Source organism: Schistocerca piceifrons, chromosome 10 (assembly GCF_021461385.2).
Source record: "Schistocerca piceifrons isolate TAMUIC-IGC-003096 chromosome 10, iqSchPice1.1, whole genome shotgun sequence".
In the NCBI taxonomy this organism is placed as follows: domain Eukaryota; kingdom Metazoa; phylum Arthropoda; class Insecta; order Orthoptera; family Acrididae; genus Schistocerca; species Schistocerca piceifrons.
In genome coordinates this window covers 142,532,159-142,545,083 of record NC_060147.1, presented here as the reverse complement: position 1 = coordinate 142,545,083, position 12,925 = coordinate 142,532,159, and the positions used below count along the sequence as shown (strand labels likewise).

Below are 12,925 nucleotides of genomic sequence, written 5' to 3'. Positions count from 1 at the left end.
TGGTGAAGCACTGCTTCCACTGAAATGAGTGAAAATAAAATGTAGGCTAAATTTTCAGTGTTGACCTACAAATCTTCTAGTGTTCAAATATGAATACATCTTTTATATATGTACGTAAAATTAGAAAAGCTCACCTTAAAAACTGTGTGTTAGTGGCAAGGTCACAACTATGTGCAAATTTTTTGAGTCATGTTACACTCATTTGCACTTTTAATCATGCAATGGGAAACTGACCTGAAGTCTGGGAACCCAATGAGAATAAAAGGCATTCTCAAGGACACCAAGTGCTGAGGAGTCACCAGTGTGACTCACTTCACCCATTTTGATGAAACGCACAAGGGTAGGGGCCTATTAATCGTCGGCAATTCAAATGTACGGTGAGTGATGTGCCCCTTAGGGAAATGACAATAAGGGACAGGGAAGGACACGAGGTGCACTCAGTGTGTATGCCTGGGGGCCTCATTCAAGATGTTGAAGAGACTATTCCAACAGCCACTGAGGAAACAGGTCACAACCAACTGCAAATTTTGGCGGCTGTTGGAACAAATGACGCGCGTCATTTGGGCCCCGATGTCATTCTCGGGTCATTCCAGTGACCGGCGTAGAACAGTGGGAGGTGGTGGTGGTTGTTGGGATGTTTAAGGGGGACTAAACAGCGAAGGTCATCAGTCCCCCATTCCAAAAACAGGCGAGCCAAAAATCGGCGGAGCAGGTAAAAACCAAAGGGGGGGGGGGGAGGAGACGACCCCCCAGGCGCTAAAAGAACACAAATGCAGCAACAAACACTACAGACAAGAAGAGTACAGATGAACACCAGACAGAAAGAAACAGAAGAAAAGAAGATGGCCGGAGACTGGTTGACTGACCACGAGAACAAAAAAAGGGAAAGAGTCAACCATCCGACGACGCATCAAAACAGCAACAAATATTGAAAGACGCGAGGACAAAAGACACAGAAAGGGAAAGGTGTAGGACCTCCCTAAATGGAACCATAAAAAGGACTACCACGGATAAAATTTAAAATGTCATTAGCCATGGAGGTATCATCGCATAAAACCAAAGGCAAAGTGCCCGGGAGATTAAAAGACTGCCGGAGGGTGTGCAGTCGGGGACACTCCAACAGAATGTGGGCGACCGTCAGCCGGGACTCACACCGACACAGGGGGGGATCCTCCTGACGCAAAAGACGGTCGTGCGTCAGGTAGGTATGGCCGATGCGGAGCCGACACAGGATAACAGAGTCCCTGCGAGAAGCCCGCAGGGAGGAGCGCCACACATCGGTCGTCTCCTTGACAGCCCGCAGTTTATTCGGGGAAGTCATGCCACGCCACTCAGCAGTCCACATCCCAAGCACCTGACGGCGCAATACCAGCTGCTGATCGTGAGCCGTGAGGCCGATCTCCAAAGCTGGGGCGTCTATCGCCCCTTTGGCCAGCCTGTCGACACGTTCGTTCCCCGGGATGCCAACATGACCTGGCGTCCAAACAAAGACCACCGAACGACTAGAACGGGTAATGGCGGAAACAGACTCCTGAATACAGGACACCAGAGGAGAAGAGGTATAGCAGCGGTCGATGGCCTGGAGGCTGCTCAGGGAGTCACTGCAGATGATGGACGTACCTGAGCAGAAACGCATATGCTCAAGAGCGCGCAATATGGCCACCAGCTCTGCAGTAAAAATACTGCAGCCAGCCGGCAAGGAGCGCTGCTCAACATGGGCAGCGTGAGCAAAAGCGTAGGCAGTGCGACCATCAACCAGGGAACCATCAGTGTAGACAGTCTCACAGCCCGAAAATGAGGCGAGGAGCGCAAGAAAACGACGACGGAGGGCCACAGGCAGAACCGAGTCCTTGGGTCCCTGTGCCAAGTCCAGACGGACGGATGGCCGGGGCAAACACCAGGGAGGCATAGGTGCACGGACCCGGAAGGGAGGCAGAAGAGGGAATGACCCCAGTTCCGACAGCAGGGACTGGACGCGGACAGCTATGGAAAGCCCAGACCTATGTCGCCTTTCGGGCAGAGGGAGAACCATGGCAGGGAAAAGCAGGCGACGATTGTGATGGCCCGGCGAGCAATGCACATGGACAGCATAGTCGGCGAGCAGTCGATGGCGGCGAATCCTCAGCGGGGGAACCCCGGCCTCCACCAGTAGACTATCCACGGGGCTCGTACAAAAAGCGCCAGTTGCAAGTCGAACCCCACAGTGGTGTATGGGGTCTAACAACTTCAACACTGAGGGTGATGCAGACCCATAGGCCAGACTCCCATAATCAAGCCTGGACTGCACAAGGGCCCTGTACAATCGCAACAGCGTGCAGCGATCCGCACCCCAAGATGTGTGGCTCAGGCAGCGGAGGGCGTTGAGGTGCCTCCAGCACTTTTGCTTCAGCTGAGTAATATGAGGAACCCATGTGAGCCGGGCATCAAAGACGAGTCCTAAGAAGCGGCAAGTGTCCACTTCAAGCAGGTGGCCGTCGAGGTAAAGTTCAGGATGAGGGTGGACCGTCCGACGGCTGCAGAAGTGCATAACTCGAGTCTTGGCAGCAGAGAACTGAAAACCATGAGTCAGAGCCCATGATGCTGCCTTGCGAACGGCTACTTGCAGCCTGCGTTCGGTGACTCCCATAGTCGTGGAGCTAAAGGAGATGCAGAAGTCGTCGGCATACAAAGAAGGAGACACCGACGACCCCACGGCTGCAGCCAGACCATTAATGGCCACTAGAAATAAGGAGACGCTCAACACCGAGCCCTGCGGGACCCCATTTTCCTGTGTATAAGAGGAACTAGAGGTGGCATCGACTTGCACCCGGAAAGAGCGGCGCAATAAAAAGGTTTGAAGAAAAGCCTGGTGCCGACCACGAAGACCTCATTCATGTAACGTAGCAAGGATGTGATGCCTCCATGTGGTGTCATACACCTTCCGCAGATCAAAAAAGACAGCAACGAGATGCTGACGTCGGGCAAAGGCCGTACGGATAGCAGATTCCAGCTGCACCAAATTGTCCGCTGCAGACCGGCCCCAACGGAAGCCACCCTGCGATGGAGCGAGGAGACCGCACGACTCAAGGACCCAACACAAACGCCGCCCCACCATACGTTCGAGCAATTTGCACAAAATGTTGGTGAGGGTAATGGGACGATAGCTGTCCACCGCCAGTGGGTCCGCACCGGGCTTCAAGATGGGGACAATAACACCCTCTCGCCATTGCGACGGGAACACGCCCTCGCTCCAAATGCGGTTAAAGATGGTGAGAATGTGTCTCTGGCAGTCCCTGGAGAGATGCTTCAGCATCTGTGCGTGGATGCAGTCTGGTCCTGGTGCCGTATCAGGGCAATCGGCGAGGGCAGCGAGGAATTCCCTCTCGCTGAAAGGAGCATTGTATTTTTCAGAACGACGCGTGTGGAACGATAACAGCGTCTGCTCAGCTCGCTCCTTTAGAGAGCGAAAGGCGGGGGGATAAGTTGCAGTCGCAGAGCTCTTAGCAAAGAGTGCAGCAAGGCGTTCAGCAATGGCGGCAGCGTCCATGCAGACAGCGCCGTCCACGGAGATCCCAGGGACACCCATAGGGGTCTGGTATCCATAAATCCGCCGGATCCGGGACCACACGAGCGAGGGGGAGACACGGGAGCCCAAGGATGAGACATACCTCTCCCAGCACTCCTGCTTACGCCTTGCAATAAGACGACGGGCCAAGGCACGGAGCCTCTTAAAGGCGATGAGGGTCTCTAGAGACGGGTGCCGCCTATGACGCTGGAGAGCTCGCCTACGGTCGCGAATAGCCTCAGCAATCTCCGGCGACCACCAGGGTACAGCCTGCCACCGAGGGAGTCCAGAAGAGCGGGGGATGGCAGCCTCTGCCGCCGAAATGAGTGACGTGGTTAAGACACGGACCACCTCGTCAATGTCACCCTGTGGGGGAGACTCAATGGTTGCAGCGGAAGTAAAAGCCGGCCAGTCAGCCCTGTGGAGAGCCCAGCGGGGCAGGCGCCCAGAAGAATGACACTGGGGCAGTGACAAATAGATGGGAAAATCGTCACTACCACACAGGTCAGGATGCACCCTCCAGTGGAGGGATGGGACAAGTCCGGGGCTGCAAAGAGAGAGATCGATGGCCGAGAGCGAGCCATGGGCCACACTGAAATGCGTGGGAGCACCGATGTTCAAGAGGCTAAGGTCGAGCTGAGCCAACAAATGCTCCACGGCACGACCGCGGTCATCGGAGACAGTCCCACCCCATAGAGGGTTGTGGGCATTGAAATCGCCCACCAACAAGAAAGGTGGCGGCAATTGGGCTATCAGTGCTGCCAGGGCAGGCAGCGCAACATCACCATCCGGTGGAAGGTAAAGACTGCAGACGGTAATAGCCCGCGGCGTCCACACCCTAACAGCGACAGCCTCTAGCGCTGTGAAGAGAGTTAAGGACATAGATGCAGACGCCACCAGACACCCTTTCATAAGCTGCTCAGTTCTTATAATAACCCTGATAGCCACGGAGGGCAGGGGTTCGCATTGCTGGAAACCAAGTTTCCTGCAGAGCAATGCAAAGGAAAGGATGAAGGCTGATAAGTTGGCGGAGCTCAGCTAGATGGTGGAAGAAACCGCTGCAGTTCCACTGGAGGATGGTATTGGCCATGGATGGGAAAGGCGTGAAGGGACTGGGGAGGCAGATTACGCCTCCTGGGCCCCTGCTGCTACTGAGTCACCACCTGTACAACAGCCATCCATTGCGTCCGAGGGACTGGCGAGATCCAGGTCCTCTGCGGACGCCAGAATCTCCACCTCATCTTCGGACGCAGAGTGAGAAGGTTGCGGTGGGACAGGTGCCACCGCAATGTCAGGATGTTTGGGAGCCTTTTTCTTGGACTGCTTTGCGTGCTGTGCCTTAGGTGGTTCTGGCTGGGAGGGCCTCACTGGGTCAGTCTCAGGGACGGAAGACGACCGTGACACCCTACGACCAGCGACCGGTGGTTGTTTGAGATACTTGCGGGTGTCCGCTTTGGCACTGGGCAAAGCCTGGGATGGGAGGCCCCCAAGGGACCCCTTCTGGGCAAGAGGAGCCGAAGAAGGCTCACGCTTCTCCAGCTGGGAAGGGGGAACAGATGTCCCCAGTGGTTGGGGTGGTGTTGCTCCTGAAGTAGATGGAGCAGGAGCAACATGGAATGAAGTGGCCCCCACAAGCAAGGGGGCCGGCGAATTCTGACAGAGCTGAGATCGAACTGTAGGTGACGACACTGTAGAGGTTCGAACCGGTGTTGCAGCAGTGGCATAAGTAGACGTCTTGGGCACAGGATGTAGCCATTCATATTTCCGCCTTGCCTCGGTGTAGGTCAGGCGGTCCAGGGTCTTATATTCCATTATCTTCCTTTCCTTCTGGAAGACCCGACAGTCCGGTGAGCAGGGGGAATGGTGTTCCCCGCAGTTAACACAGATGGGAGGCGGAGCACATGGAGTATTGGGATGCGAAGGACGTCCACAATCTCGACATGTGATGCTGGAAGTGCAGCGAGATGACATGTGCCCGAACTTCCAGCATTTAAAACACCGTATTGGAGGAGGGATATATGGCTTCACATCACAACGGTAAACCATCAACTTGACCTTTTCGGGTAAAACATCACCTTCGAAGGCCTAGATGAAGGCACCGGTGGCTACCTGATTATCCCTCGGACCCCAATGGACGCGCCGGACGAAGTGAACACCTCGTCGTTCTAGGTTGGCTCGTAGTTCATGACGGACTGTAGAAGAAGATCCCTGTGGAATATAATACCCTGGACCATGTTGAGACTCTTATGCGGCGTGATGCTAACGGAAACATCCCCCAACTTGTCACAATTGAGCAACCTCCGTGACTGGGCAGAGGATGTTGTTTTGATGAGTACTGAACCAGAGCGCATTTTGGACAAGCCCTCCACCTCCCCGAACTTGTCCTCTAAATGCTCCACAAAAAACTGGGGCTTGGTTGACATAAACGATTCCCCATCAACTCGCTTACACACAAGGAACCGGGGGGAATATTCTCCACTGCCTTCTTTTGCCATACGTTCCTCCCATGGAGTGGCCAGGGAGGGAAATAATCGTGGTTCGTATTTCTTGCCGTTGAGGTTAGACCTCGATCGCTTAGAGACTGCTGGTGGAGGCCCACCAGCGAGAGATAATGTACCACGCTTCATTGCGGGTCATCCGCCCTGATGCCACCTACTCCGACCAGGGGCTCTCCCCACGGGCGCCACCCAGCCACAGCAAAGACCACCTGGCAGGATGGCCTTTGCCGGGAGTCCCGATGCCCCAGAGGGATAGGCATCTACTCCTCGGCATACGTGGGGAGGTAGCAGCTCAGGCATCAGCAGTGGGATCCCTGTGTAGTCAGGGGACTACCACCAAGAGGGTACACGACGACCCCACCACAACAGACTGGCTACCGTGCTGGATGTCGGGTGTCGAATATCCATATGTGTCAGGAGGGCAAAGATGGACGTTCATAATGGAGGGCATGTATGCTGCCCGGAACACACAGCAGCTGATGTGGCTGGAAGCACGGTGTAAGGCCAACTCCATGACAATATTGGTTGTGCCAGATCTTAGGGCAAGAGGGATATATAATACACCACGTAAGGCGTCCTTCCCTAAATGGTACGCACTAACAGAAAATTTTGAAAGATATGGGTCAAACCCCGTAGGGGACCATCACATTAAGGCCGAATCTTTTGAGACTCCTTTTAGTCGCCTCTTACGACAGGCAGGAATACCGCGGGCCTATTCTTACCCCCGGACCCGCAGGGGGAGAAGAGTGGGAAGACAAACCTCACCCGTGGAGTTTCAACGAAGCTCAAAATTTGCAGCATTGTCCCCAGAACTGATCGAGACCCGTCGGTTCCAAGTCCAGTGGAAGGACTGAACCGGAGACTTCCAAAATTCTATGACATGCTAGGCTGCAATTTCTTGGACTTGCGCCACAGCGTTAAGAACTGAAGGGTTCATCTAAATAGGTCAGATATGGACCACACGCCAGAGCTGCTAACCAAGTAGCTGACTGAGTGAGGTGCCCACAAGGATTGTTTAGATTAAGTGACTCCATCCAATCCAGATAACAACAGATGTAGGAAACCAGGACGTATCAGATCAAAAGAAACGCCTCCCACAGATGACTATTAAAATCCTATCACTCAACTGCTGAAGCATTCACAACAAAGTGGCAAATTCAAAGTGCTCCTGAAAAGCAGTGAAGTCCACATAATACAACGTACAGAACGCTGGTTGAAACCTGAAATTGATAGCTGTGAGATTTTTGGGGAAAATTTAAGTGTATATTGAAAGGATATAAGCCAATGGGGTTGGCGGTGGTGTATTTGTCGCAGGGGACGAGAAACTCAAATTCAGCAAGACCGAAGCTGAAACTGCGCGAGAGACTTTTTGGGCAAGACTCAGTATGACAGGTAGACATCAAATGATAACTGCATCCTTCTATCACCCATCATCTCCTGATGTATCTGGAAACTTAAGAGAAAACCTCAGTTCACTTATACATAAGTTCCCCAATCATACTGTAATCACTGGTGGAGACTTTAATCAACCAACAATTAACTGGGAAAAGTAAAGTTTTGTTAGTGGCAGGCACTATAAGACATTCTGTGAAACATTACTAAATGCCTTCTCTGAAAACTACCTAGAACAGACAGTTTGGCGCCCCACTCATGATGGAAATATTCTGGATCTAATGGCAACAAATAGACCTGACCTCTCTAAAGATGCCCAGATAGAAACTACTATCAGTGATGCCCAGATAGAAACTACTATCAGTGATAATAACAATGATTATTATGAAAACAAGCAGAAGGATGTACATGGTCAGCAAACGATTAAAAAAATCAGTAGTCATATCTCAAGCACGAATTTGAAACTTTTTAGCACAGAGCAGGAGGATGTAGAGGAACTATGGTTCAAGTTTAAAAAAGTAAGTGACCACGCACTGGATAGGTATCTACCCGGCAGAACAGTTCACAATGGTAGGGGCCCCCATGTTATACAGCCACTGTACGGAAACTTCTAATAAAACAGAGATTACTGCATAATAGATGTACACGTGCAAGACTATACATAGAGATATGCTGAATTAAACACATTTGGCTATCAATGGAGAAATACATAAAGCCTTCAATGGCTACTGCATCAGAATATTGTCAAATGATCTTTCACAAAACCCTAAGAAATTCTGGTTATGTAAAGATTGTTAGTGGCACCAAAGTTAGTGTCCAGTCCCAAGCAAATGAGACAGAAATTGACTCTGAGGGGTAGCAGAACAAAAGCTGAAGTTGAAATGCTTAACTATTTTCAAATGTGCCTTTAAAAAATAAAATCCAAAAAATTGCCCCAATTTAACACTCGTGTCAATGAAAAAATGAGTGAAATCAATATCAATGCCAGTGATGTTGAGTACAGTTGGAAGCATTAAAATCGAACAAAGTTCCAGTGCCCGATGGAATCCCTATCCGATTTTATACCAAATCTGTGGCTGAGTTAGCCCCTCTTCTAACTATAACCTATCCTAGATCCTCGAACAAAAAGCCATGTCCAGTTCTCAGAAAAAAGCATACACACCCAGCTTCAAAAAAGGTAGAAGAAGTGATCTACAACACTACTGTCCAATACCCTTGACATTGAATTGTTGTCAAATCTTAGAACACATTCTGTGCTGGTACCATTCTGTGCTGGTACCTTGAACAGAATGACATCCTCTACGCCAACCAGCATGGATTCTGAGAACAATGATCACGTGAAACCGAACTGTACTTTTCCCACATGACATACTGAAAGCTTTGAATCAAGGCAGTCAGATAATGCAGTATATCTTGGTTTTTGAAAATCATTTGATTTGGCACCACACCTGTGCTTATTATCAAAAGTTCAATCATATGGGGTATCATTCGAACTCCTGTTGTTAACATTGCATATAATGACCTTGTCGACAATATTAATAGTAACCCCAGGCTTTTTGCAGAAGATGCAATTACCTAGAATGAAGGACTGTCTGAAAGAAGCTGCATAAATATCCAGTTAGATATCGATAAGCTTTCAAAGTGGTGCAAAGATGGGAAACTTGCTTCAAATGTTCAGAAATGTAAAACTGTTCACTTCACAAATTGAATATACATAGTAGTCTGTAAAAACAAAATCAATGCGCCACTGTTGGAATCGGCCAACTCATACAAACACCTGCATGTAAAACTATGTAAGGATATGAAATGGAATGATCACATAGTGTCAGTTGTGGGGAAAGCAGTTGGTAGACTTCAGTTTATTGGTAAAATATTAGGGTATTGCAATCAGTCTACAAAGAAGATTGCTTACAAATCACTCATGTGACTGATTCTGGAATATTGCTCAAGTGTGTAGGGCCCCTACTAAATAGGACTGATGGGAGATATGAACCTGTACAGAAAAGAGCAGTACAAATGATCGCAAGTTTGTCCGACTCATGAGAGAGTGTCACAGAGATGTTGAAGTAACTGAACTGGTAGAGTCTTGAAGATAGATGTAAACTACATCAAGAAATTCTACTAACAAAATGTCAAGAACCAGCTTTAAATTATGACTAAGAATATACTACGATCCCCTACATATCACTCACATGGGGATCATGAGGACAAGATTAGAATAGTTACGGCATGCACAGAGGCATTCAAACAGTTATTCTTCCTGTGCTCTACACACAAATGTAATGGGAAAAAACCTAATAGCTGGTACAGTGGGATGTACCCTCTACCATGCATTTCACACTGGTTTGCAGAGTATGGATGTAGATGACTTAGCAAAAATCACAACAACTGGACATAGGAAATCTTCACATAGGCTACCTAAATGTGATTTTTAACAAAATGACTAAGAAAATGCCTTTCTACCAACAAAACATTTGACTAGCATTGGTCAATAAGATTTCCTGACTTTTCCAGTAAAATCATTTTTTTGAAAACTACCCTTTTGACACAATACCATCCTGTCATGCATCATGGACACACATTTGCATTAACTTGTCAGGAAAAATAAAAAACTTAGCTGCCAGTAGTAACATACAGTTTAAAAGCATTATAAAATATTTATAAATAGCTAACCTCGACCCCACTGATATGTTTCTCAGCAGAATCAGTGGTTGTATATTTATTATTAACTAGATCCCATTCTTTCCCCACTCTTTCTATTCAATAAATTTTCAGCATCCCTCAAAGGGTCAAGAGGGTCATAGCTGCTTTGTGACACACACAACATCCTTAACAATCTCAAAGAGTCAAGAGGGTCATAGCTGTTTTGTGGCACACGCCACATCCTTAACAATCTCCTCACTTTGGGTCTACAGAACAAACAGTGCATCTGATGTAATCTAAAACCAACTTTATTTCTGGAGCATCATTTGGGAGGGGCAATACCAACATAAACATCCCAACAAGTCCTATTTATTGATCTATCCAAGGACATAACACCTGGGGAAAAAAAGAAAACCACATAGTCATTTTATGTTTAAAGCATTACATCTAGAAATGTGTTCTGTAAAGACCGAGCAACTTGCTGTAACTGTCCTCTAAAAGTCTGCTCAGTAAAAACCAGCGCATACCCACCAGGGTTTCTTCAACGTTCTCAGAAGCTAGTGAGGACAACGCAGAATAAATAAATGTTATCAAAGGTCCCAACTTCAATCGAAGACATGTCGACAGACTTAACTATGATAAAAAGTCCCCATGCATTTAGAAACAAGACAGTGCATAGCACCAACACTGGTATGAAGGGGGAGAAAGAACAGACTTCTTTGTGGACAGGTGAAGAATGAGGAAGGAAATCATCTATATCATTTATGAATTTGGGCAAATAGCGGAAAACCTAAATCTGGATAACTGGAAAGGAGTTTGCGCCACATTCAAGTCCAGTGTCTACCCAAAGTGCCACTTCACATTATCCTTGATAACGCACATTCAGATAGTGATTACTATATAATGCAATTTTCTCAACATGTACCTACATTCAAGTCTAATCATGTACGTTGCCCATGGTATCGCTACAAGTAACAAGACATTATGTACTGCTAGTCACTCTGTGTGCCCACTTTTATTTTCAATACATCGTGCACACCAAGTTTGGTGAGGCGAGAATGTGATAGCTTACAGAGGAAAGGAGGGAGAGGGGGGGAGAGGGGGAGGGAGAGAGAGGGAGGGGACGGGGAGGGAGGGAGGGGAGGGGGAGAGAGGGAATAAGGGGGGAGGAGGGGGAGGGGGAAGGGGGGGGGGGAGAGGGGGAGAGAGAGAGAGAGAGAGAGAGAGAGAGAGAGAGAGAGAGAGAGAGAGAGAGAGAGAGAGAGAGTAAATAAATTTCATGTGCTATCACATTCTGCAATTGAGCTGTATAGCTAATTTTTCACACTCCCTCCTTTCCTGCAGATTCCAAGTTAAGATCCACAAACAGATATCCTCACTGCCAAGTCTGTGTCCTCAAATACAGACAAAGATGACAAGTTTTTCCACTACAGCTGGCATTTCAACATGTTGGTGACATGTCAACTTTTCGAATGAATAGTGAATCATTACATGGCTGTAACTGTGCTGATCACATCTTAAGTCACACATAATAGCTAGAACCACATAAGTAACTTTACTCAGTGACACAACAAAAATTATTAAAAGTAGGTGGAGATGTATAAGAAAAGAGTGGAGGCATAATTACAGAAATCATTACCTGCATGTTAGAGTTATTGACTCTGGCTGTTGAGACGCTTGTCCCACTTTAACACAAGGCGATGAATGGCTGTCTCATAAAATTCCCAGGGCTGCAATGTTAACCAGTTCCACATGTACAGCTGGACATCGTCATCCGAGGTGAATTGTTTGCCCCTCAGAGCCTTTTTAAGGGTACCAAAAATGGTGTAATCATACGAAGAGAGGTTCACACTGTATGGAGGGTGGCTGAGAATCTCCCATTGAAATTTCTGCAGGAGTGTCACGACTGTATGGTCATATGAGACTTTGCATTGTCATGGAACAGAATGACCCCATGGTTAGATTGCCTGGTCGTTTTGATTTGGTCACTTGGCAAAGGGTGGTCAAGGTTTGCGAGTAATGCTGGGCATTTACTATTGTCCCGTGCTGCATGAAGTTAATCAGAAGGGGACCATCTTTTGGTCCCCTTATAAACGCTCTGGGGTGCAAACAATTCCCCTTGGACAATGAGGTCCATCTGTACGTGCAGAAGTGGTTAACACTGCAGACCCGGGAATTTTAGGGACGGCCTTTCACTGCCTTGTGTCACAGTGGGACAAGTGTCTCAACAGCCAGGGTCAATACTTCTAACATACAGGTACTGCGTTCTATAATTATGCCTCCGGCTCGTTTCTCTTTGAACACCACTTATATTACAATGCACCCATTAATTTGCATCTTAAGTTGTATATTTTCAAAATTTTTACGGTGTCCACGGAACCAGTCATTCGACGTACCATAATGGAATAAAGTACATGGGGGTACAAAACATAATAAATTTTCTAGGCTCATCATTGGTAATCACTTTTGGAAAGTTGATCAGACCGTAACAATTTAATAAAATGTTGTGCAAGGATACAAAAAACAACAGCACTTGATGATGCTTGATAGCACCAATTAGTCCAAGAATGGAAATGAGAATAAGAAAGACGCCACAGGCAAGGATGCCGCCAATAATCGGCAGGTTTTCACCAAGTGGCGTAGCGCGTCCATAGACAGCAACTCCAATTAGAATGAAGGCGACAACCTGTAAATTGTGGATGAAGTGTGTTAATTACCAAGTGTTCAACACCTTGTTCATGTAGTAAACAAGACTGAGTAATCATAAACAGCACCTGGTTATATAATTAACGTAGAATACAGTTATGCAATTATGCATTAATAACATAAATTTAAACCGGATGCTAGC

General features: G+C 47.9%; 1 protein-coding gene across 2 annotated transcripts in view; it reads right to left on the bottom strand.

The window, feature by feature from the left end:
• Window positions 1–12,925, bottom strand: part of LOC124718821 (tetraspanin-31) — a 59,884-nt gene that overhangs the window by 46,689 nt on the left and 270 nt on the right. For both annotated transcript variants that reach the window (XM_047244440.1, XM_047244439.1), the window contains exon 2: window positions 12,596–12,763. In XM_047244440.1, coding sequence (XP_047100396.1) covers window positions 12,596–12,763 — 168 coding nt within the window. The remainder of the gene's footprint in view (window positions 1–12,595; window positions 12,764–12,925) is intronic.